The 25888-nt window shown below is 49.9% G+C and overlaps 1 protein-coding gene across 4 annotated transcripts; it reads right to left on the reverse strand.

Annotated features, from left to right (window-relative positions):
• Nucleotides 1-1195: 1195 nt before the first annotated feature.
• Nucleotides 1196-25521, reverse strand: SPATA19 (spermatogenesis associated 19). Of its 4 annotated transcripts, XM_089915839.1 has the most exons (10): nucleotides 18948-24648; nucleotides 12421-12530; nucleotides 12135-12187; nucleotides 11144-11467; nucleotides 10919-10975; nucleotides 10334-10426; nucleotides 10065-10156; nucleotides 7004-7081; nucleotides 6647-6722; nucleotides 1196-5485 (listed from the first exon to the last, which is right to left on the reverse strand). In XM_089915839.1, the coding sequence occupies exons 4-9, from the start codon at nucleotides 11219-11221 to the stop codon at nucleotides 6656-6658; spliced, it is 465 nt and encodes a 154-aa protein (XP_089771965.1). In that variant the 5' UTR covers nucleotides 11222-11467; nucleotides 12135-12187; nucleotides 12421-12530; nucleotides 18948-24648; the 3' UTR covers nucleotides 1196-5485; nucleotides 6647-6655. The 4 variants fall into 4 exon arrangements, with proteins under 4 accessions (XP_089771965.1, XP_089771964.1, XP_022411980.1 ...); XM_089915838.1 differs by lacking the exons at nucleotides 12135-12187; nucleotides 18948-24648 and adding an exon at nucleotides 25433-25521; XM_022556272.2 differs by lacking the exon at nucleotides 12135-12187 and having other exon boundaries at nucleotides 23033-24648.
• Between the last annotated feature and the right edge of the window lie 367 nt (nucleotides 25522-25888).

Here is a 25888-nt window from a genome sequence, read left to right on the forward strand (position 1 = left end):
CTCGCCTGAGGCCCAGCAGGGCATCCCTTCCACAGGCGGGGGGAGCACCTGAGCCGGCCGCCCTCCCAGTGCTACCGCGAAGCAGAGGGAGGGCAGCTCAGCCGCACAGACAGCCTTTGCCATCTTCCCCTCGAACCCCCCAGGCTTCCCCACCCCAGCAAAGCCCACTGACTGGGGCCCCTGCACCTGCAGGCCTGGGGCCCGCCCTCCTTGACAGAACCAAGCCCAGCTCCCGCTTTGCCCTCCAGCCACGGGCGCCCGCACCCTGCACCCTGGAGTGGTCTAGGAGCTTGCAGAACTCGCCTGCACAGGCGGGAGCCCATCCCCTCCCTGTCTGGCGCCCCACATTCAGCTCCTGGTTTGGCTGGGCGTCCAACACCCTCCTCTGGGCATGGACCAGAGCCACCCCAGCTCTCGGTGGACATCCAGGGCACAGGCTAGGCCTCCGTCCTGGGGGTCCCCATGACGCTGGGCCCCTCGCACCTCACTCTGGGTGACAGACTCAGGAGGTGCTGCTCCCACGTCCGTGTCCCAAGGCTCCACTTTGCCGAGACCCAGTCTGTCTTCTGAGACACCAGAGGCCAAGGCTGGGTCTTGGTCCTGTCTCTTCCTAGAATTAAGTTCCCCGTTAGAAAACAACATACATCCCACTGCCAGCAGCACCTCCGCCAAGTCCCAGGGAAGGCCGCCATGTGCAGCATGGGGACCAACTCCCCGCCCACCTGCCCCCCCTCGCCCCACCCTCCCCTCCCGGAAGGATCCATGACCCACAAAGCCTTTATTGGCTCTTTCAGCTTCATTTAACTACACTAATGGCTTGGTCACAGCTGACTGGTCCCAAATTTGCCAGTGATTTTCTTTTAATTTACCGTGGCTCAGTCCCCCGTAATACAGGTAGAGGTGGCATATTTGTTCCCAAACTCCCCTCCTGGGGTTAATCATGCACAGAACAAAACTCCATCTGAGCCACTTAATGATTTCATTTCCACCCAGGGTCTGGAGGAGCTGCGGCTACAACACCAATGCAGGTCCCTCGCTCCGCACACTCCACGTGCTTGAGCGAGAGGGCGGGCCAGCCGGGCCCAGGACTGCGGTCTCCCTTCCTTCCCGAGGGCTACAGCGCCCCTGCTCCTCCAGGTGCCTGAAGCTGGAGCCGAGGGCACACTGCCCGCCCCCCACCCCCAGCCAGCACGCACGCCTGGCTCCTTTCCTCGGGTACCCTGGCAGGTTCCACGGGGTTCTCTTGCACACACCTGTAGGCTACCCGCCTCCTCTCCTGCTGTGATCTCCACCACAACCTGCCTTCCAAACATTCAGGGCCAGGCCCACGTCCCTAACTGTCCTCCACACCTTCCCGCAGGGGTGTCCCCTGCCTAGAAGACCCCTCCTCGTTGCCGAAGCCTGGAGAAGCCTCTGCTAAATGTCCCCTCTCAGGGAAGTCCACACTTTCTCTCAAGCAGAGGCCACTCCCTCCTCTGCTCTCCCGTCTATGCTCACACAACCCTGAGTTATGTCTGTGCCTGTCGGCCTTCCACCACCCTGAGCCCCTGAGGACGCCACAGAATGTTCGCCTGGGGAGCCGCTCACGGCTGCACGTAAACGCTCAGGACGCTTCATTTGAGTCAGTAGCCCTACCATAGTTCATGGATGTGGACGTGCACTGTAGTCATCATTAAACTAAGATGCTCAAAGGCCTCCCGTCTGCTCATGCTTCCCAAGTGGCAATAAAATCTAAACCCTGAGTCGCACACAGGCTTCACCTTCAGGAAACCTGTTTTTGCATGGAAATGGCACCATCTGGTGGTTTCCGGCAGAACTGGCGCTCAGTTTGGACTGTGGAGCAGGTGTTGTCCCTTCACTGAACTGTGATCCAGGAGCCTGAGGGTGAGAGGCCTGGCCAGCTGAGCGTCTCTTGGCGCCTCCCCAGGAGCGTGAGGAGAGGTCGGGAAGGCAGAGCTTCTGGGACTGCAGAGAGTGGCCCGTGGACCTCTTCCCTCCCTCCATCCTCCTGCCGAGGTCTGGACTGCAGCCCTGCCCGCCAAGGTCAGCCTGGTCCTGCCCCAGGCACTCTCAGGGGCCACCCCTCCAGCCCAGCCCTGTCTGTCCATCCACCTCCTGGACATCACATGCAAGGCCACATCAGGACCCAAACTGAGCCTACCCCATGAGACCCCTTCCTGGACAGTGCACCCCTGTCGCCAGCTGTCCCCACATCCCTCCTTCCCTACTCTGCAGGTGCCACCAACACCAGGTCACCTCCATCCTGTCTCAAGCCCATCCCCTCGCTCCCTGGGGACCCCTCCTGGGCTCCTCGCCCCCAACCTGCACCTCAGCCCGGTTCCACAGGTAACACTCCTGCGCTTCCCACCTCTGCTGGGGCCCCACCGCGTGGCCTGGCCCGGGCCCCTCTCCCTCCGCTCCTGTCCAGCCAGAGCAGCCTTGCTGCTTTTCCTCCTGTCCTGGAGCCCCCGCCTGGCCAGTCCTACTGCCGCTCTTCTCACTCCCCTCCTCAGCTACGTGAACAGGCAGAGGGAAGCTGGGAGGGGACAGTGATGGGAAGGAAGCGCAGGCATTCCTGACCTCTAGATATAGTGGGGCAGAGGCTAAGGACCCATCCTACCTCTACCCCCTCCCCTCCACAGTGTCGGGCTGGCCAAGGTCACCACCACCACCCCTACTGTCCACCAGAACGACCCCTCACCCCAGCGTACTGCACAGTGGTATGGCCTGAGACGGCCTGCATTCCAATCCTGGCCATGCATCTAATGGTTGTGTGGCATCAGGAAAGCCACTTAACCTCTCTGAACTTCCAGTTCTTCACCTGCAAAATGAGGTGATGATTTTAAAATAAGCGAAAGTCAATCTCAGTTCTCTTCTCTGATCAGGGCAAGTTCCCATTATACATAGTACTCCTTTATGGTAGTTGAGAAAATTGTGACTAATGTAGTCTAAAACTTGTCTCCCCTGTCAACCCAAAAGTTCCACCAGGACAGGGACGGGGGTTTGCTTCACTGCATGCTCCCCAGCCCAGCCCAGCCCAGGGCCCACACACAAAGTGGCTGGGAAGGGGGGCCTGGAGCCAGAAGGCCGGGCTGGGCTCCATCACTCCTCTATCGCAAAGTGACTCTGGTCAAGGTAACCACCTCGTGGTCTTACGTGGTCTCCTCGCTAATAATAAAAGTACCTACACCAGAGGGCTGCTTGGGTTAAGTGCTTATAGTCTCTGGTACGTGCTAAGAGGTCACCAAACACTGGTTGTTATTCTACTAGACACTCAGTAAATGTGAGACGGTACCTCCAGTCTCTGGTCTGTGTGTAAAGAGCTTGGAAGTCCTCACCCGTCCTCGCAAGAAGAGAAAAAGCTGAATAAACCAAAGAGCAACAACTCTTCCCAGATCCATCAGAGAACTAAGGTCACGGGGCAAACCACTGACCTGAAACTAGGAGAGACAGACAGGTGGATACAGAGACTCACAATGTACCAGAGCAGAACCTCCAGGAACCACGGCCAGGGGGCAAGGCTTAAACTATAGCTGATGGACTACTGGTAACTCAGTGTGGACAGGCTTGAGAGTTAACAAGTCCAGGAGGCCAGTCTTAGGAAGGACCTAAGGAACCCCACCAGGTTCTCACAGTGAAGGTCAGAGAAACCTCCCCCACCCCCATCTCCCAGCAAAAGGAGGGGGAAATAGCCATTTTGAAATATGTCTTAAGCATTCTGTTTTCCTTAACAAAGGCCTGCTCTCAAGGAAAACTATTTTGCCAGAGCCTACCTGGCCGAGGGAAGGAAAATATTCAACTGTAGCCCCCTCCCACTTTCCCGTCCCTCCTGAGGTAGGAGTTGGGGGAGAAACATATGTGAAGGTCACAGGCCAGGCGCACAGGTTAACTGAGACCAAGGCCAAGTTAGAGGATTACAGGAGAATCTCTAGGGAAACCCAAAGACAAAAAGCAAGGACATGAAAGGAAATTTTAGCCTCTGACACCACAGCTGCTGGAAGGAGTAAACACAGCCTGACCCCTAACCAGACAAGTATAAAACCTCACACTGAAGACCTGTCTACCTCAGTTCCTCTATCTCATTCATCTTACCTGGCTTTCAGCAAAAAACTACAAGGTATGATGAAAGGTGAAATATACATTCTGAAGAGATAGAGCAAGCATCAGAACCAGACTCAGACATGGCAGAGAGGTTGGAATTACCAGACTGGGAATTTAAAACAACCTTGATAAATAGGCTAAGGGCTCTAGTGGAAAAGGTGGACACCATGCAAGAACACATGGGTAACATAAGTAGAGAGATGGGAACCCCAAGAAAGAATCAGAAGGAAATGCCAGAAATAAGAAACACTGAAATAGAAATGAAGAATGCTTTGATGGGCTCATCTGCAGACTAGACATGGACAAGGAAAGAGTCAGTGAGGTTTAAGAAACGTCAGTAGTAATTTTCCAAATGGAAAAGCAAAGAGAAAAAAAAAAAGAATGAAAAGAAGGGGAGGAGAATATGCAAGAACTGGCAGACAATTACAGAAGGTGTAACATTTGAGTAATGGGAACACCAGGAAAGAAACAAAAAGAACAGAAAAAATATATGAGGTAATAATAGTTGAGAATTTTCCAAAATTCATGACAGACCCCAAACAACAAATCCAGGAAGCTCAGAACACCAAGCAGGATAAACACCAAAACATCTACACCTGAACGTATATTCAAACTGTAGAAAATCAAACACACACAAAAAAAATCTTGAAAGCTGGGGTGGGGGGACCTTACCCAGAGAGGAGCAGGATAAAAACACATCCAACTTCCCTTCAGAAACCATGCCAGCAAGAAGAGAGTGAAGCAAAATATTCAAAGTGTTGGGGGGGAAAAAAACCCCTAGACTTCTGTATTCTTCAAAGCTGGCCTTCAGAATGAAATGGAAATACTTTCTCAGACAAAAGGAAACTGTTGCCAGCAGACCTGCCTTGCAAGAAATGTTAACAGTTCTTCAGGAGGAACAAGGATGTAGGTCAGAAACATGGGTCTACATAAGGAAAGGAAGTGCTCTAGAGGAGGAGTAAATGAACATAAAATACTTGAGTGAAATAGACATGCCACACCTTCCCCAGGAAGTCCTCCTGCCCCAGCACAGCCCTGCCCCTAACACCCCAGGAGCCCCAGCTAGCCTGCTTCACACAATGGTAGGGGCCTGTCAGCTGTCTCCCCGCAAGGCTGAGAGCCTGTGTCCCCAGAGGCAAGCCCGTGACGTGCTCAGGGTCCAATGAATGAATGATGGCAAAGCACTCACACCAGAGGCTGGGATGGTGGTTAAATAGTGCATCTCTTTATCAGCAGTTCAGCAAGAAGACTCCAGTGCTGCCACTGTCACAAGGAAGGGCTCACCCACTGGATTCTTTCTGCCCAGGTGTGGTCGCTCCTCAGGTCAAGGGGGGTTGGACATCCTTCCGACACAGGCAGCTCCTTGACCCTGAAGGGCATCAACCTGGGAGGCAGGGAAATGCCCAGGGGCGCATCACGGAAATGTGCGAAGGCTGACAGGCAGGACTGGCAATGCCTCCTTAAGCCCGCTGCTCTCGACATTCAGAGCAGGATGCAGGAGTGGGAAGACCCACGAGGAGGAGGGGTGGTGTCAGGCAGAGCTGGTGCGGGAGCCTGGCTCTGCACCTTCAAACACAGGGGTGCCAGCAGGCACCCCCGACTCCTCGTCCCTGCTGACGTTAGCAAACCACTGACATGGCGCTTGCCACGTGCTGGACCCCATGGTCCACAAGGCAACATCCTGAAGTCAGGAAACAGGCACCAGGGCATGAAGCAATGGCCCACGCTGGAGCTGGAAGAAAGCCATCACCTGCTCCCCAGGGTGGCCTAACCTCTACTGTGAGTACAGCTGCACCACCACACCCTCCTCTTACAGTCATTTGGGTCAGATGAGAAACCTAGGCAAAGTGTCTTGTGCAGAGCTGGCATACAGTAGGCGCTCAATAACTGCTAGCATACCCCTCCACGGCCCTCCTCTAAGCATGCTGGTGGCCCCCCATCAGCCGCCACGAGGGTCAGCATGGTCTCTACTGCGTGGCAGGGGTGCAGCAACCCTTCCCGGACAGGTACCTCCTGGAGAGGCAACTCCTGGCCTTGGCATGCCACCTTCCAGAGCAGCACCAACAGCCGCTGCCATGACCGCTGGTGCCGTGTGCAGGCCGAGAGGCCACACGGCCCAAGGTCACGGCCCTGATCGGGGGCTGGGCCAAAACCTGTGCACCCTCCCTCCCACCCCAGTGCTGTGTGACCCTGTGACTCAGAGAGGGGTCAGCAGACCAGCAGCAGCTACACCCAGACCAGAGCTGCAGGTCCCACCACAGCCTCGACCGCCCGGCCCCTGAGACCCCGGGGCCCGTGGACAACTGAGAAGCACTGGTCTGCGACCCCACAGTGAAGACTCAGAGACGCAAACCTGACCTTGACTCCAAGTCCTTCTGGAAATCTAAGAGGCGTGGCAGGAGCCTCAGGCAGCTGCCTGCTCCCCGACCCCCAGTGGCCCAGGTGCAGGCCCCTCACTGGTATTCTCAAGCGCCACCCAGTGCGCCGGCTCCCTGCCCAGGGAGGCCGTCCTCTGGCCCGGCCCCTCACCTGTCAGCCCTCTCACCTGCTGCTCTCAGCAGTCTGAGTAGGAATTGCTCTTGTGAAGCTCCTGAGATGCCTCATTCGTAAGATGGCATATGCTGCAGGGGACAGAGGAGAGGAGAGGAGAGGCAGTGGGGAGACCACAGGGCGGCAGAGCTCCCCCGAGAGCACAGACCCAGACCGTCGCACAGGGCCGGGTGGGCCAGCAGCCCGAGCCTAGGCCCAGGAGCTGAGTCCTGGGAAGAGGCGCTCAGCCCAGAAGGGCCCCTGGCTTGGCCGGGCCCAGGGCTGGAGCTAAGGGAGACCCACGGAGAGGCCAGCAGCACTCCACCCACCTGCCCCCAGTTAGGACACGAATCAACTCCTCTCAAACGCTTACCTTCGTCTCACCTGCTCTATCCGTTCTCGCATGGCATCATTTCTCACCTCGCTTGGCACTTGGAAGATACGGGTATGGCTGCAAAACACCATCAGACGTTGGGGTTCCCAGGTTCCTTCTCTTCTAACCAGTCACCGTGGAACCTCCAGGGTTGGAATCACGGGGGACCATAGCTCTGACCCTGTCACCATGAGCTTTTGAGCTGCACCTTCACCCTCCTTGTATCAGTAACACAAAGCATTCTTTTTACTAACCAAGTACCCCTGAGCCCCCCAATGATCCTGGGCAGGTAGCAAATGGTCCTAAGGAGAGTCAAGGAGACGGAGAGGTTATGAGCCTTTGCTAGAGTTACAGAGGGAGTCTGAATTCCTCTCCAGCTTCGTCACCAGCTCTCTATCAACAGCATTGTGCCACAGTCACTATGGTTTAGAGATCCTTCTAGAACATTCTGTCACAAAGAAGCTGCAGGCTCCTCTTTGCTGCTGTTTTTGTTTTATTTCACTGTTCTGGACTTGCCTTCCTCACCACAGTCCACTTCATGCCGTTCCCAACTCCACACCCCAACAAACCCTCACAAACCCTCCACTCCAGGAAAAGCAGCCTGCCCACTGGACCACCATTCTTGTGCCCACTGGACCACCCCATGCTTGACAGTGCCTTCTGGGTAATGCCTTGCTCTAGGTGCTTTGGGGTTTTCCCTGTGAGTTCAGCTTTGATACCGCCTATGAGGACCCGCAGCCCAAACGTGCTCCGGAATATGGCTCATATAAAATGGAGCTGGTCAGTGCCCAAAGAGAGAGAGAAGAAAGGACAGAGGGCCTGAGGGGACAGGGGGATGCCTCCGAGAAGAAGGGGACACAGAGGCTGGACGAGGTTGGCCAAGGTGCCAGGCTCCTGCCCGTGTGGAAGGCCCTACCTGGCTCGGGCTCCTGTGTGTCCAGTCCCTGCCCAGACACGGGTCAGCCCAGGTGAACGTCCTGCTAGGAACCCTTCTGAAGCCTAGGCAGCAAAGCCGAGAACCTGTGCAGCCCGGCCCCCTACTGTGCCCTCCTACTGGTGTCCCCAACATGTCCTTCAGTGCTCACATGCTTCTCCACCCAGGTCACTTGTATCCTTTCAAATGGGGAACTTGGTTTATGTTGTTCTCTCTTCCAGAGGCCCTAGCAAACATCAGGTGGCCAGTACACATCTACCATATAAATGAGCATTCAGTGGTGCTTAATAAAGGGATATGCAACTCTGACTACGTACTTAATGAAACTAATAGGAGGATACCAAAATCAGTGGATTGGAGGGAGAAGCAGGCTGAGTTTATTGGTCTAAAATCTCCACAGAATACCCAGAGTGGAGAACTTGTATGTAGAAAATTGACTGATTTCTGTCCCGTGTCTCCAAAGCTGTAACCTACTTACGCTACACAGCCAAGCTCTAAAAAATACCAGAGGATGACGTTCAGATTGTCCAAACCAAGGAACTGCAACAGCTAGAGCTGGTAGCATGGCCAGGTCAGGGGAGGACAAGCCTCCCACATGCAGGGCGGTGGATGGGGGACAGTCACCAATGTTCATGATTTGGGCGACCTTGGCCGGCTTCCATCCAAAAAGACCCTTTCCCAGGGAGGCCTCAAATTAGACCATTCCTCTTATGCAATTCTTGAGCATTTGAATCCTCTTTTAAAATGCTAATGCCACTGGAAGGGGTAAACACAGGAAAACTGTACATCTTGAAGCAAAAACAAATTTCTTGAGAAACATATCTTCCTTGATAGGAGACAGCAAAGCTGGCGATGGGGGCACAGAAAGGAAGTCAAGTCCAGAGATGAGAGGGGGCTCCTTCACAGCGGGGGGAAGCCCAGTGGAATCCCACAATGACTCTACTGGGAAAAGAGACCATCCCAGAAGGAGGCAGGGAAGCGTGTGCCAAAGCAGTGAGCCAGGTTCCAGGCCCAGCTCCCCTGCCTGGAGTCTTGCTCTTCAGAGCCAGGAGAGGTGGTGGCAGTGTAGATGGTCTGTGCAGGCTGGGGCTGACAAAGCAGCTACTGTGGAGCACAGAATTCTAGCCTCAGGGCTGAGAAACCTCCTCTCACCTCCGCCCAAGACGAGGGCTTTGGCTTTTGCACTTTATGAGCCTATTTTCTTTTTTTTTTTTTTAACATCTTTATTGGAGGATAATTGCTTTACAATGGTGTGTTAGTTTCTGCTTTATAACAAAGTGAATCAGTTATACATATACATATGTTCCCATATCTCTTCCCTCTTGCGTCTCCCTCCCTCCCACCCTCCCTATCCCACCCCTCTAGGTGGTCACAAAGCACCGAGCTGATCTCCCTGTGCTATGCGGCTGCTTCCCACTAGCTATCTATTCTACATTTGGTAGTGTATATATGTCCATGCCACTCTCTCACTTTGTCACAGCCTACCCTTCCCCTTCCCCACATCCTCAAGTCCATTCTCTAGTAGGTCTCTTTAAAGTGCAGCCACTTCTGGACAAATCAAGTGCAAAAACAACAGAAATATGAAATTTATTCAGAAGCATTTAAGAAATGGTAAGCAAGCCCAGTTTTCCAACCCCTCTAGTCATTTTAAAATTTAGCAATGAGCTGGGCTTTCAAAATAGCAAAAATACTCCCTTAAGACCCCAAAGCAAGGGCTTCCCTGGCAGCGCGGGTTCGAGCCCTGGTCTGGGAAGATCCCACATGCCGCGGAGCAACTGAACCCATGTGCCACAACTACTGAGCCTGCGCTCTAGAGCCTGCGAGCCGTAACTACTGAGCCTGGGTGCCACAACAACTGAAGCCTCCATGCCTAGAGCCCGTGCTCCGCAACAAGAGAAGCCACCGCAATGAGAAATGAGAAGCCCGCACACCGCAACGAAGATTCAACGCATACAAAAAAAAAAAGAGACCCCAAAGTAAGGCTGAAAAACTCAAAGGAGTCAACGTCTCTAGAGAAGGAGGGCCGAGGGTTTGTGTTGGCCAGTAATCCCAAAGAGGGGGGCTTGTGCTTTCTCTGCTTCCCCCTCCCCACAGCATGCCTAGCTTGGGGCAGATGAGATGCTTTACCTCCATCTTATGAACTGGATTCTTGTTCTTTCCTCCAGGACCTCCTGACTCTGGTTTGTTAACAAACCAGACTTTGAGAGGTGGTGCTTCACCTAGGAAATCCGGGTGGAGTCCAGTGGTTACTGCCCAGCAAGGACCCCACGGCCAGGGTGGAGCCCAGCCTGGACAAGCTCTGCCCACTTGCCCAGGACCCTTTGCAGTAGGACCCACCTCCCCCTTCCCCTCCCCTTGCCCCCTCCCCAGGATGGGCGGCTCAAAGGTTCCATTACCTCGTCTCTGGTCACATGTACATCTTGGCCATGCGTGGGAGGGCAGTTGGTGGACATCTTCTCCTTTATGTCCTGGGAAGCCTCTTCTTCAGTCTGAAAGACAAGCAATTTCCCTCAGAAAGTGTCACTCTATCTGGCCCCTATTCTCCCTCCTCTTCCTTTTCCCGTTTCTTCTTCCCCATCACAACACACACATGCGTGCCCACACAAACACGCTGTATCGCACAGTTCCTGCAATTAGCTCGTCTACTGCTACCTTCCTGTGGAATTCCAGGGACTCAGTAAGTCATGGGCCCAAGGTCCTCCTGAGACACCCTGCAGTGGGGCCACGCATCTGAAACCCCCTCCCCTCCCGTGCGCCTGAGAAGCAGGGCGGGGCTGGTGGTGACGCCAGCCCGTCTCTGGCGAGGGGACAGCCCGGGTCCTTCCGGACATGTGGTGGATCAGACACGGCTCTAGGCAGGCTGGTGGGCAATGAGCTTGGGTTTCCTGGTTGTAGGGGGAGGGACGTACAGCTCCCTGCACCCACTGAGGCCAGCCCTCTACAATCTGTGGTACCCTGAGTCCCAGAGGAATCTCACTCACCTTTTTCAACCAGTGCTGTACTACAGACACAGCCTCGCTCTCCACAACTTCCACGTCCTGCAACAAAGTGGTAAGTCGATGTCCTCAGAATACAGAGAGACCCAGCCCCTCCTCCATTATTCACAGTTAGCACTGTGAGATCTTCTCTCCAGAAGTGCAGCAGGGGCTCAGAGGGGAAACGATACCTGACACACTTTCCACGTGGCTACCACCAGCCCCACTTACCGAACTGACTTTCGGTGGGAAGGGGAACCCGACACCTTTCCGGGCGAGAATGTACACAATCCATGTTGTAATTATCATCTTTGGACTTACACCAGGCCTCCTTCGTGGCTCCCTCCTTCCACGGAAGCAGGCTGAGAACTCCTCTGGCACAAGGAGGTCCTTGGAGGGAGGTGCCCACCTGATTGGCTGGCCAATGATGATGTGACAATGACCTCCTTTAATCCCCAGGGTCAGAGTGTAGAAAAGAAAGGTGAGGAAGTGTCCACATTAGTGATGCCCACAGCTCAGAAATGGAGGTGGGAGGTGGGCAGTCAGGATATGAGCCTGAGAAAGATACAAGAGGGAAGTTACTGAATCAAAGATAGAAATTATGGAGGGTAAGGGAGGCTTATGGCTGGTCACCCACTCTTGAGCACTGCTGAAGCAGAAAGAGATTTTATAGTCAAAAGAATACATTTGTAACAAAATAACCTGGGCCCTCTAGACATTCGTTCCAACCATGCCACAGCATTTCTTATTCTTCCTCTTACAAATGGGGAGAAAGGGCCTGTCCACCCAGAAAACATCAAAGATGGAGGAGCAAAACTCTCAACAAGGACGTTTTACTTTTGTGTCTACTTTGTTTACACAAGTGATTCAAATCACAAAAAATAATCCAAACAATAAGAGGTAAAGGGTAAAAAGTACAAGTGCCATTTCTTGTGAAGCATATTTCCTGATTTTCCCAAGTCACCCATAGTGGACTGCCTAGGTGGAAGGGCAGTTAAGTGGAAATGAAAGGGGGGCTCTGTTGTGACTTCATAGTTGGGGGCAAACAATTGACAGGGGCTCAGATAACTTCTATTGCCATCTAGAACCTTCACCAGGGAAGTGAAGTTCACGATATCCTAAAGCAAATGTTTAGCTGCTCTGTAAAGTAGTTGTAGCCTAACCCTGAGACTATTCTCAAGGTCTCAGAAATGAGGGTTGTAATCCTGTCTCCACCACTAACCTGTTATGTGATGGTGACAAAATCATTAGTCCCTCTGGTCCTAGTTTCTTTGTCTTTAAAATGAAAAGAAAAGGATAATGTCTCTAGTTTTCTTCCAGCTCTAACCGTCTATAAATGTTCTATTCTGACTCTTCTGAAGAGTATAGAAAACCTTTATCTCACTCTCCCCAACGTCCCTAAAATAGCCACTATATCTCCTCACTCTCAACAAATCATCTCAATTTTACATCTTCTCTAGGCTATGCCGAGGCAACAAGCAAGTCCCCACATGAAAGCCGAGACTCACTCTCACTCTCGAAACACAAGTTCAGGGCAGCTGTGCTCCACTTGGTGACTCAGAGATACAGGGATGAATCCGTCCTCTGGCTCCATGCTGTCAGCATGTGACCTCTATGACTGCCAAACAAAGGAAGAGAACACATGGAGGAATAAAATCACCTCTTCTGTTCTAGCCCAAAGGCTTCTTCTTAAAGCTTTTTGGCCAGTATTAGTCATATGACCCCAAACCAATGCCAAGGGAGGCTGGAAGCTGCAAACCAGAAGATGAAATTACTCAACAACACCTCTGTTTCTGCTACTATCTCCTAAAAACTGTTTCCATCCTTACTGATGTAATTTTATTGTTTGAATACTTAAAACATCAATGTTATTCAAAAATTAAAACTACATGAAAAGACAAACTCAGGGAAGTTCCATCTCCTTCCCTGTCTCTTCAACTTTGTTCTTCAGAAGGATTTTCATAAGTTTCTAGGCTGTGCATCTGTGTTTATGTTTCCAAAATGAAACACATACATAAATCTATTCTCACATTTTATTACTATGTTATGAAATGCATACAGTAAAATATATAAATACATTCACAGCTCAGAAAAAAATTTTAAGCATGTGTGCACACACACGCACACACACATACGTGTGTTTATATACACACACGCACATACATACACGTTTCACCACCACCCAGATCAAGATATAGAACATTTCCAGCACCCCAACAGGCCCCCAGACCCACAAGGGGACCAACATTTTGACATCTATCACCATAAGTGTTTTGCCTAGTATCCCACTGTATTACCATAACACAAATTATCTATCAAATTTACAACTGATGGACATTTGTGTTATATCTAGAAGTTTGACGCTTTTTGAAGTACTGCTGCTACGAACATTCTTTTACCTATCTTTTCCCTGACATAATCACTAAATCTTCTGTACATATACATAACAAAGAGCAGAGTTGCTAGGTCACAGGCTTTACATATATTTAGTACTAGTATATAACAGAGTACTGGGGACTTCCCTGCTGGCGCAATGGATAAGACTCTGCACTCCCAATACAGAGGGTCCAGGTTCGATCCCTGGTCAGGGAACTAGATCCCACATGCATGCCACAACTAAGAGTTCACATGCCACAACTAAGGAGCCCATCTGCCGCAACTAAGGAGCCAGTGAGCTGCAACTAAGGAGCCGACCTGCTGCAACTAAGACCTGGTGCAACCAAATAAGTAAATAAACAAAATATTTAAAGAATAAAAATAGGGGCTTCCCTGGTGGTCCACCTGCCGATGCAGGGGACACGGGTTCGTGCCCCGGTCCGGGAGGATCCCACATGCCACGGAGCGGCTGGGTCCGTGAGCCATGGCCGCTGAGCCTGTGCGTCCAGAGCCTGTGCTCCGCAACGGGACAGGCCGCAACAGTGAGAGGCCCGCGTACCGCAAAAAAAAAAAAAAAAAGAATAAAAATAAAAACAAATTCTCACAAAATGTTAAAAAAAACAAAAGAGTACTGCAAGGCAGTTGTACCAACTACTGCCTGTAAGAGTTACTTCATGTTTCTGCCAACACTTGTTATTGTCACTATTTTAAAGTTTAGACAGATGATTGGAGGTATAATGCGAATCAGGAATAGTTTACTTTTCACTGAAGCGATTCATGGCATTATGCATCGGAGCTACATGGTAACTCTATTTTTGAGGAACTGTCAAAATCTTTCCTAAATGGCAGCATCATTTCACATTCCCTCCATTAATACATGAGAGTTCCAATTTCTCCACATCTTTGCCAACATTGTTAGCATCTGTCACTCTGATATGAGACATTCTAGTGACTATGAAGTAGTATCCCATTGTGGTTTTGGTTTGTATTTCCCTAATGATTAATGATGCCACGCATCTTTTCACGCGCTTATTGGCCATTTGTATATCTTCTTTGGAGAAATGTATATTCAAATCCTTTGCCATTTTACAATTGACTTATTTGTCTTTTATTGTTGAGTTGTAAGAGTTCCTTATGTATTCTGTGTACAAGTGTCTTATCAGATACATGCTTAGCAAATATTTTCTCCTATTCTATGGGCTGTCTTTTCACTTTCTTGATGATATCATTTGAAGAACAAAGTGATCAATAAAGTCATCATTTATCACACAAAATGAAGTCCAATTTATCTATTTTTACTTTTGTTGCTTGTGCTTTTGGTGCCATATCTAAGGAACTGTTGCCTAGCCCATGGTCATGAAGATTTATTCCTTTGTTTCTTCTAAAAATGTAGCTTTTACATTTATGTCTATGGTCTATTTTCAGTTATATACGGTGTGAGGTGGGGGGGTCCAACCTCATTCTTTTGCATGTGGAATCCAGTTGTCCTAGCACCATTCGTTAAAAAAAGAAGTACTTTCTCCATTGAACCGTGTTGTACCCTTGTCAAAAACTAATTAACTATAAATGTAAGGGTTTGTTTCTGGACGGTCAACTCCTTTCCATTGATATATGTATCTATCCTTATGCCAATGCCACACTGTCTTGATTACTATAGCTTTCTAGTATGTTATGACATTGAGAAGTGTGAGTCTCCAACTTTGTTCTCTTTTTTAAGATTATTTTGGCTATTGTGAGTTCCTTGCATTTCCACATGAATTTTAGGATCAGAATTGTCAAGTTTTGCAAAAAGAAAAAAAAAGCCTGTGGCATCTTGATAGGGATTGCATTGAATCTGTGGATTGATTGGAGAGTACTGTCATCTTCACAACGATCTTCCATTCCAAGAACATGGAGTGTTTTTCTATTTATTTATATATTCTTTAATTTCTTTCATTGAAGTTTTGTAGTTTTCAATGTACAAGTCTTGTATTTCATTTATTAGGCTTATCCCTAAGCATTTTATTCTTTTTGATGCTATTGTAAATGGAATTTTCTTAATTTCATTTTTGAATTTGGCATTTCTTCTGTATAGAAATATAGTGGATTTTTAAGTATTAACCTTGTACTTTATAACTTTGCTGAAATCATTGTTTGTAAGTCTTTAGTGGTTTTCTTAGAATTTTCTACATACAAGATCATGTCTTCTATGAATAGAGATAATTTTCCTTCCTTTCCAATCTGGATGCCTTTTCTTTTTCTTGCACAACTGCCCCAGCTATGCATTGTTAAGTAAAACTGGAGAGAGTAGATATTCTTTTCTCGCTCCTGATTTTAAGAGAAAAGCATTGTCTTTTATCATTAAGTATGGCATTAAATGAGGGGTCTTTGTAGATGCCTTTTATCAAGTTGAAGACTTTTCCTTCCTATTTCTAGATTTTGAGTGTTTTTCTCACCAAAAAGCATTGGATCTTGCCAAATGCTTTTTCTGCATTTGAGACGATCATGTGGTTTTTGTCTTTCACTCTATTAATATCATATATTAATTTTTGATTTTCAGATGTTAAATGAGTCTTGTACTCTTGGGATAATTCCACTTGTATATAATTCTTTTTATATGTTGCAGGATTCAGTTTGCTAGTATTTTGTTGAGGATTTTAGATCTAGATTTATAAGAGCAATTGGCCTACAGTTTTATTTTCTTGTAACGGTCTTGTCTAGTTTGGTATCAAGGTAATACTGGCCTCATAGAATGAATTGGAATATGTTCCCTTCTCTTATATTTTTGGAAAGAGATTGCAAATGATGGATAATATTAAACATCTAAATATTTGGTATATATTTAACTTTTTAAGAAACATCAAGTTTTCTTCAAAAGAGGCTGTGACATTTTACATTCCCACCAGCAATGTATGAAGGTTTGCGTTTCTCTGTATCTTTATAACACTCATATTGTCTTTTTATTTTATAAATTTATTTATTTATTCTTTGGCTGCATTCGGTCTTTGTAGCTGCGTGCGGGCTTTCTCTAGTTGCAGCGAGTGGGGGCTACTCTTCATTGCAGTGCGTGGGCTTCTCATTGCAGTGGCTTCTCTTGTTGCGGAGCACGGGCTCTAGGCACGTGGGCTTCAGTAGTTGTGGCACTTGGGCTCAGTAGCTGTAGTGCACAGGCTTCGTTGCTCTGCGGCATGTGGGATCTTCCCAGACCAGGGCTCAAACCCGTGTCCCCTACATTGGCAGGCAGATTCTTAACCCACTGCACCACCAGGGAAATCCCTGTCTTTTTAAGTCATAGCCATTCTAGTTGTTGTGGAAAGAGGTATATCATTTGGTTTTAATTTGTATTTTCCTAATCATTTATAATGTCAATAATATTTTCATGTGTTTATTATTTGCATACTTTTTTTTTTTTTTTAATCTGTTGGCCGCACCACACGGCGTGTGGGATATTAGTTCCCTGACCAGGGATTGAACCTGTGTCCCCTGCACTGGGGGTGCAGAGTCTTAACCACTGGATGACCAGGGAAGTCCCTACATATACTTTAGTTGGTGTAATATCTATTCCATTTTTAATATTAGGTTTGTCTTCTTTTTGTTGAGTTTTAAGTTCTTTATATATTCTGAATGCAAGGCTTTTATCAAATATATGATTTACAAATGTTTTCTCCCAATCTGTAGCTAGTCTTTTCATTTTCTTAATAGTTTCTCTTTTTTTTTGAAAGGAAAAAGCTTTTACTTTTGATAACATCAAATTCTACGTTTTTGACGGAGTATGCTTCTGGTGTCATATCTAAGAACTACAAGGTCATGAGGACTTTTTCCCTATGTTTTCTTCCAGAAGTTTTGTAATTTTAACTCTTATATTTAGGCCTATGATCCACTTTGAGCTATTTTTTGTGTGTATAGCATGAGGAAGGATCTGAATATATCATTTTGCATGTAAGTATATAATTATACCAGCATCATTTGTTGAAAAGACTATCCTTTCCTCCCACTAAACTGCCTTGGCAGCTTTGCTGGAAATTCAATTGACCATAAGAGTTTATTTCTGTATCTCAATTTTGTTCCATTGACCTACATGCCTAGCCTTACACCAGTACCAGACTGACCAGATAATTATAGCTTTATAGTAAATTTTCAGACAAAGTAGTATAAGTTCTCTTTCTTTTTTTCTGGCTATCCTAGGTCCTTTGAATTTCCATGTAGAATTTAAAATTAGCTTGCCAATTACTTCTTTTTAAAATACTGTTGGAATTTCGATAGGCATTGTTTTGAAGCTATAAATCCATTTTTTCTAAGCTGTCTAGTTTGTTGGCACAAAGCTGTTCATAGTATTCCCACAGAACCTCTTTAATACCGTGGGGTCAATGGCGATGTTCCCTCTTTCAATTCTGATTTTGGCAATTTGTGTCTTCTCTCTTTTTTTCCTGCTCATCTTAGCTAAATATTTGTGTTTACTATTGTTGTTAATCTTCTTGAAGACCACCTTTTGCTTACATTGTCTTTCCCTATTTTTTTTCCTCTGTTATTTTTTGGTTTTCTATTTCCCTGATGTCTAATGCAATCTTCATTATTTCCCCCTTGTGCTTGCTCTGGGAATAAATTCTCCTTCAAGAATGCAATGGAGAAATTCTGCCTGAGTTTCCAATCTGTGGGCCTGCCCTGCAGATCGTGGACCTGCCAGCCTCCACAATCACATGAGTCAATTCCTTAAAATAAGTCCCGTAGGTAGAGAGACAGGTAAATAGATGATATAGGTACAAAGATGACACAGATAGCCTGTTGACTGTTTCTCTACAGAAGCCAGAATAACACGGACTTTAGTATCAAGAATAGCTCTGGAAGAACAGAATTCTAAGTATGTTTTCTGAATTGGCTCTGGGGTTTCTGGAATTGGTTCTCCAGAGAGCATTTTCCATGACAAGATGTGGTAAAAGAGATATTCATAATATAACTATTGGATCCTCCTAATCAATACTTATAAGAGGTAAGGTTCTAGGTGACTGAATTCGATACTTTAGAACATTTCTGTGTAACAAGTATAAGGAGTTTGACTGGCTGCTCCTAATTACAGTAGACAAAGTGGGGAAAGAAAAGGATGAGCTTAGGGATTCAGATTCCCAGTTTAAGCGCTGCATAAACGACCTGAAAGTTTCAATAGCTTCCCTGAAAGAAGCCTTTATCTCCTGTCACAGTGCTGAGATTACCTTAAGCCAAACCCGCAGTCTCACCCTGCAGGTGGCTAAATTACAACCCAAGTTGAGTTTCCAGCCTCACAAGGTGTCTGCTGGTACCGTGAAGGTGTTGACTGAGAAGTAATGGGATCCTGAAGACTGGAATGGGGACATATGGGCAGATCCTGAGGAAGCTGGGGATACTGAACCCTGACATTCTGCTGAGTCTTCTTTTCCAGCAGAAGCAGTCCTTTCACCAAGTTTGAAGAGATTAATCCTGCTTTGCCTCAGGAAACTGTAATGGCCTAACCCAAGATACTTGCCTTGCAAGACACTGTTGATTCTCCACAGGACCCATCCCCACTACCCCTATTGGCTTTTACATTTGTAATTGCACTCAGAAGTCCTTAACAGGTGAGGGACAAAGTGTGTCCCACAAGGAGCTGCACTACACTCCAAAGGAACAATGCGGGGCTTCCCTGGTGGCGCAGTGGTTGAGAGCCCACCTGCCGATGCAGGGGACGCGGGTTTGCGCCCCGGTCCGGGAAGGTCCCACATGCTGTGGAGCAGCTGGCCCCGCGAGCCATGGCCGCTGGGCCTGCGCGTCCGGAGCCTGTGCTCCGCAACGGGAGAGGCCACAACAGTGAGAGGCCCGCGTACTGGAAAAAAAAAAAAAAAAGAACAAGGTGATTTTTCCAACTTCTACATACATAAATCTGGGGAAAGTGTGTGGGTGAATATTAAGGGTCTAAGATAATGGTGTAAGGAACCTAAAGTCAGATCTGGACCAATTTATTGATGAGGGTCCACTGAGCAGATTCTCATTTAATATTACAGCTTGAGGAGTTAGAAAGCGTTCTAACAGTTTGTTTGGTTGAAACATGGACCAGCAGGTGACCTACACTCAATGAATTTGAAATGCCAGAATTGCTTTGGTGTGCTTTAGAGAAAGGTATCCAAAGGTTTAGGGAGGTTGGAATGCTCGAGTGTACTTATCACGTAAGGCATGCTCACCCACCCTCGGGGATCCAGAGGACACACCTTTCACCATGACTGTGAGGTATAAATCTGAGGGGAGCTCCAGCATCCTCGAAGAGCTCAGAGGTCACACTTCTCTGTAGGTCAGAAATTACAGTGGCAACTGCCACCACTGAGCTGGGGGGATCTAAATGCAATGGGGCACTTGGGTCCTGAGTAGCAGGGACCAGGTGGTAACACTTAACCATCAGAGGCAAGGTGGGCGTGATTACTGTAATGGACAGCTGAGTGAAAGCAGTAATAAAAAGTCTGACTTAACAGAGACCTATGGTATTGGCTAGTTGCTCACAGTATCCTCAGATGTAAAATAGATGGGTGGTCCACTAAATCCTTGCTTGATCTATTTAAGTGGGAGAATTTTAGGTCAAGTGAACAGAAGTCAACTTGAATCATAAAAACAGAGCCATGGTCCCTTGACCAATTCTGATTTGAGCCAGTGTACAGACCCAGAACTCCTTGAATAAGGGAGAGGCCAGATCCCCTTAAGGAAGGACCCTGCTACACTACGAAACACGCCTACTATTAACCTTTCTCCTGCCCCCACCTCAAAGGGACTTACAGCCTTTTACCAGGGTGACTGTGCCTGGATGGAAAGAAGTTAAACTTTTCAGGGATTACTGGACACTGACTCTGAACTAATACTAATTCTAGGAGACCCAAAAAGTTACTGGGGTCCCTGAGTCAGAGTCAGGGCTTATGCAGGTCAAGTGGTCAGTGGAGTTTTAGCTCATGTCGATTTCACAGTCGGTCCAGTGAGTCTCTGAACCCATTCTGTGGTTATTTCTCTACTTCCACAATGCAAAATTACAACAGACATAATGAGCAACTGGAACAATCCCCACACTGCTTCCCGAACCTGCAGAGTGAACGCTATTATGGTAGAAAAGGTCAAGCGGAAGCCATTAGAACTGCCTCTGCCTAGGAAAACAGTAAACCAAAAGCAATGTCACATTCCTGGAGGAACTGCAGAGATCAATGCCACCCCGAAAGACCTGAAAGGTGCAGGAGCAGTGATTCCCACCACATCCCCATTCAACTTGCCTATTTGGTCTGTGCAGAAGACAGATGGACCTTGGAGATTGGCAGTGGGTTACTGTAAACTTAATCAGGTGGGGACTCCAACTCAGTTGCTGTTCCAGATGTAGTTTCGCTGCTTGAGCAAATTAACACATTCCCCTCTACCAGATATGTAGACATTGACCTGGCAAGCACTTTTTTCCCAATGCCTGTTAGTGAGAACCCCCAGAAGTAGCTCTGCCACTAGGCCTGTGACCCAGTAGTTCAATGGTGCTTGAACTACCAGTGGCACATAGGGAGGCTATCCGGAACCTTTGGCAGCCCCTACAGGTGAGTCACAGTGGGAACCATTAGGATTTGGCAGCAAAGCTCTGCCATCGTCTATGGACAGCTACTCTCCTTTTGATATACAGGTTTTGATTTGCTATTGGGCCCCAGTAGAGACTGAATGCTTAACCATGGACCACCAAGTTACCATGTGACCTGAGCTCCTCAGGAATTGGGTGTTGTCTGACCCACCAGGCCATAAAGTTGGGCATGCACAGCAGCACCCCGTCAGTAAATGGAGGTGATATCACTGAACTCAGGCCCAGGCAGGCCCTGAAGGCACAAAAGAGTACGTGGCCCAAATGTCCATGGTCCCCACTCCTGCCACGTTGCCTTCTCTCCCAGTCTGCACCCATGGCCTCCTGGGGAGCTCCCTATGATCAGTCGACAGAGGGAGAGAAGGCGGGTCTGATTCACAGATGATTCTGCAGGATATGCAGGCACCACCTGAAAGTGGGCAGCTGCAGCACTGCAGCCCTCTCCAGGAGAACACGCTAAAGGGAGATCCTCCCAGCAGGAGAACTTGGAGCAGTGCACCTGGTCGTGCACTTTGCTTGGAAGGACAAGTGGCCAGACCTGCAGCTGTATACTAATTCATGGGCTGGGGGCAATGGTTTGGCTGGTCAGGGACCTGGAAGGAACATAATTGGAAAACTGGTGACAAGGAGGTCTGGGGAAGAGGTATACGGATAGACCTCTCGGAATGGGCAAAACACATGAAGACATTTGTGTCCTATGTGACTGCTCACCAAAGGGTGACCTCAGTGGAGGAGGATTTTATTAATCAAGAGGACAAGATGACCCATCCTGTGGCTCCCAGGCAGCCTCTTTTCTCAGCCACCCCTGTCATCGCCCAATGGACTCATGAACAAAGGGGCTGTGGTGGCAGGGATGGAGGTGATACATGGGCTCAGCAACATGGACTTAACTCGTCAAGGCCAACCTGGCTACAGCCACTGCTGAGTGCCCAGTCTACCAGCAGCAGAAACCAATACTGAGTCCCTGCCATTGTGCCATTCCCTGGGGTGACCAGCCAGCTACCAGACGGCAGGTTGATTACACTGACCTACATCCATTATGTAAGGAACAATATTTCGTTCTTACTGGAATAGACACTCACTCTGGTCGTGGATTTGCCTTCCCTCCACACAGTGCTTCTGCCAAAGTACCATCAGTGAACTTACAGGATGCCTTATCTACTCTCACGGTGCTCTACACAGCACTGCTTCTGTTCGAGGGACCTTACGGCAGTTGCAGTGCAGCCATGGCCTATTCTAGCACTCATCTCACCACACTCCCTTCCATCCTGTAGCAGCTGACTTGCTAGAACAGCGGAACGGCCTTTTGGAGACTCAACTACAGCACCATCAATGTGGCAACGCCTTGCAGAGCTGGGACAATGTTCTCCAAGAAACGGTGCATGTCCTACACCAATATCCAGTGTATTGTTACTCCTCCCATAATCAGGGTTCAGGGGTCTAGGAATCAAGGGGTGGAAACGGCAGTGGCACCATTCACTATTACCCCTAGTGACCCACCAGCAAAGTTTTTTCTTCCTGTCCCCATGATCTTATGCCCTTCTGGTCCAGAGACCTTAGTTCCAAAGAGAGGGCAGCTTTCACCAGGAAACAGAAGGACTCCACGGAAATGGTACCTAATTCTATTGCCCGGCCACCTTGGGCTCCTCATGTGCATCTGAATCAAGAGACCAAGCAAGGAGTTATCCTACTGCCTAGGGTGAGGAAGAGTATGATGGAGCACAGCAGAGCCACCAGAGTGTCTCTGAGCACCATCATGGCCTGTGGCTAAGGTCATGGAAAACTGCAACAGCCCAGTTCAGGCAGAAACTGTTAATGGCCCAGACACTGTTATTAATTTACCAACGTTGTCCTTCATATTACGCTTCTGTTTCACGCTTAAGAAAATAAACCCTACCCCAAGGTCGTGAAGACAGCCTCATGTCTTTTCCTAGAAGCTTTCATACTGATACCTATGTTCCATGTCAAAATCATCTTGTGTGACGTGTGATGACTTAGAATCACGCAGTGCTACCACAGAACGTGTCTAACGAAAACCCGTGACATTAGTGGACCCATACACTTTGCACCCAAGCCGCTCAGGGTCAATTGCACGTACACACAGCAGTGCCAAGGAGCCGGGCAGGGGGCAAGCATGGTGCCCGCCCGCCCAGGGCCCCGCAAAGGGTTACCTTCAGCTTCCGGTTCCCTCGCCCTCAGGGACAGCTGTGACCAGATGCAGGGAGCCCTCTCAGCCAGGAAGACCAGGCTCCTGCACTCTAGAGCTGGTGGTCGCTGAAAGACTCTTTCTCCACTGGGTACCTTCCTGGGCGTAAGAGTGGGGCCACCAGACCCAGGTGGTAGAGAGGTGGCCACTGGTAGCAGTCATGAAACCGGGGGCAGACTAAACGGCCCAGTCATAACAACACCGATGTCGTAAACCTGGGGTCCACACGTAAACACCCTCAGTCGTAAACTAGGCCCAGACATGAACCCACCAAGTCATGAACCAGGCCCAGACATAAACCTGGGGCCCAAATGCACCAACCCCCCAGTCGTAAACCTGGGGCCCAGACGTAAACCGCCCCCAGTCATAAGCCGGGCCCAGATATAAACCTGGGGCCCAGATGACCACCCCCCCAGTCGTAAACCTGGGGCCCTGCCGTAAACCTGGGGCCCAGAAGTAAACCACCCCCAGTCGTAAGCCAGGCCCAGACATAAACCTGGGGCCCAAATGCACCAATCCCCCAGTCGTAAACCTGGGGCCCTGCCATAAACCTGGGGCCCAAACGTAAACCGCCCCAAGTCATAAGCCGGGCCCAGACATAAACCTGGGGCCCAGATGCACCCCACCCCTCAGTCAGAAACCTGTCCCAGCAGTAAACTTAGGGCCCTGCCCTAAACCTGGGGCCCAGACATAAACCGTCCCCAGTCGCAAGCCGGGCCCAGACGTAAACCTGGGGTCCAGAGGCAACACACCAGAATCGTAAATCTGGCCCAGCAGTAACCCTAGGGCCCTGCCGTAAACCTGGGGCCCAGACATAAATCGCCCCCAGTCATAAGCTGGGCCAAGACGTAAAACTGGAGCCCAGAGACAACCCCCGAGTTGTAAACCCGGCCCAGCAGCAAACCTGGGGCCCTGCCCTACACCTGGGGCCCAGATGTACACCACCCCCAGTCGTAAGCCGAGCCTAGATGTAAACCTGGGGCCCTAAGGCAAACCCCTGAGTCGTAAACCCAGCCCAGCGGCAAACCTGGGTCCCTGCCCTAAACCTAAGGCCCAGACGTAAATTGTCCCCAGTCGCAAGCCAGGCCCAGACGTAAACCTGGGGCCCAGAGGCAACCTCCCCCTGAGTCGTAAACCCGGTCCTGTCGTAAACCTGGCGCCCAGACGTAAACCGCCCCTAGTCGTAAGCTGGGCCCAGACATAAACCTGGGGCGCAGAGGCAAACCCCTGAGTCGTAAACCCGGCCCTGCGGTAAACCTGGGGCCCAGCCGTAAACCTGGTGCCCAGACGTAAACCTTCCCCAGTCGCAAGCCGGGACCAGACGTAAACCTGGGGCCCAGAAGCAACCGCCCTGAGTTGTAAACCCGGCCCAGCAGTAAACTTGGGGCCCTGCCGTAAACCTGCGGCCCAGACGTAAACCGCCCCCAGTCGTAAGCCAGGCCCAGACGTAAAACTGGGGCCCAGATGCAATGCCCCTTGAGTCGTAAACCCGGCCCTGCCATAAACCTGGGGCCCAGAGGCAACCCACCTGAGTAGTAAACCCGGCCCAACGGTAAACCTGGGGCCCAGATGTAAACCGCCCCCGGTCGTTAGCCGGGCCCAGACGTACACCTGGGGCCCAGAGGCAACCCCCCCCCCGCCCCCGCCACGAGTCATAAACCTGGCCCTGTCGTAAACCTGGTGCCCAGACGTAAACCACCCCAGTCGAAAGCCGAGCCCAGACGTAAACCTGGGGCCCAGAGGCAACCCACCTGAGTCGTAAACCCGGCCCAGAGGCAAACCTGGGGCCCTGCCTTAAACCTGGGGCCCAGACGTAAACCACCCCCAGTCGTAAGCTGGGCCCAGACGTAAACCTGGGGCGCAGAGGCAAACCCCTGAGTCGTAAACCTGGCCCAGCGGCAAACCTGGGTCCCTGCCCTAAACCTGAGGCCCAGACGTAAACTGTCCCCAGTCGCAAGCCGGGCCCAGACATAAACCTGGGGCCCAGAGGCAACCCACCTGAGTCGTAAACCCGGCCCTGCCGTAAACCTGGGGCCCAGACGTAAACCGACCCAGTCGTAAGCCGAGCCCAGACGTAAACCTGGGGCCCAGAGGCAACTCACCTGAGTCGTAAACCCGGCCCTGCCGTAAACCTGGGGCCCAGACGTAAACCGCCCCCAGTCGTAATTGGGGCCCAGATGTAAACCTGGAGCCCAGGCGTAACCTCCCCACCCCCACTTAACTCAGAAGCCGGACACCAGCCAAACCCCCCACCCCGCCCCTGGAGCTGCGCTCCTCTCTCGTGAGGGGACCGCGCCGTCAGATCCTGAGCGCCTAGCGACCCCTGGGTCAGACCCATTGACGGCCCCTCAGGCTACTCCATTACCCTGAGGAGCCTCTGACAGGACGCCCGGCCATCATTTGACTCCGTGATAGGACGACTCCGTGACAGGACGGCCGCCTGATGGGGAGTGTGCACCGCCCTCAGGTGGGGTCTGCGGTTGGAGCCCTCGCTCCTAGGGTGCGGTCCCTCCCGACTGGGGCGGGGCGGGGGGTGTTGATGGCGAGACCGCCGCCCTCCCTCCCGACCCGGGCCCCTCGGCCAGGTGCCTGGGAGACCTCGCAGGGTCCAGGGCAGCTCCGGGGGCTGGTCTGCTGCACCGGAAGCCCCGTGACCATTTCATGGTGTCTCTGGTTTCGGGGGTTTGGTTTTTTTGGTGCTGAAGATTTTCTGTGTGTGTGTCATTTAGCTTTTCTCTTACGCTGAATTATGAAATATGTTTTTTATCTGAGATTACAGCACACTTTCTGCTAGTTCTTTTATGATTTGATTTACCTCATA

This window comes from Delphinapterus leucas, chromosome 7, assembly GCF_059928025.1.
Source record: "Delphinapterus leucas isolate spDelLeu-1000000601 "Yukka" chromosome 7, BTC_Dleu_Yukka2, whole genome shotgun sequence".
In the NCBI taxonomy this organism is placed as follows: Eukaryota; Metazoa; Chordata; class Mammalia; order Artiodactyla; family Monodontidae; genus Delphinapterus; species Delphinapterus leucas.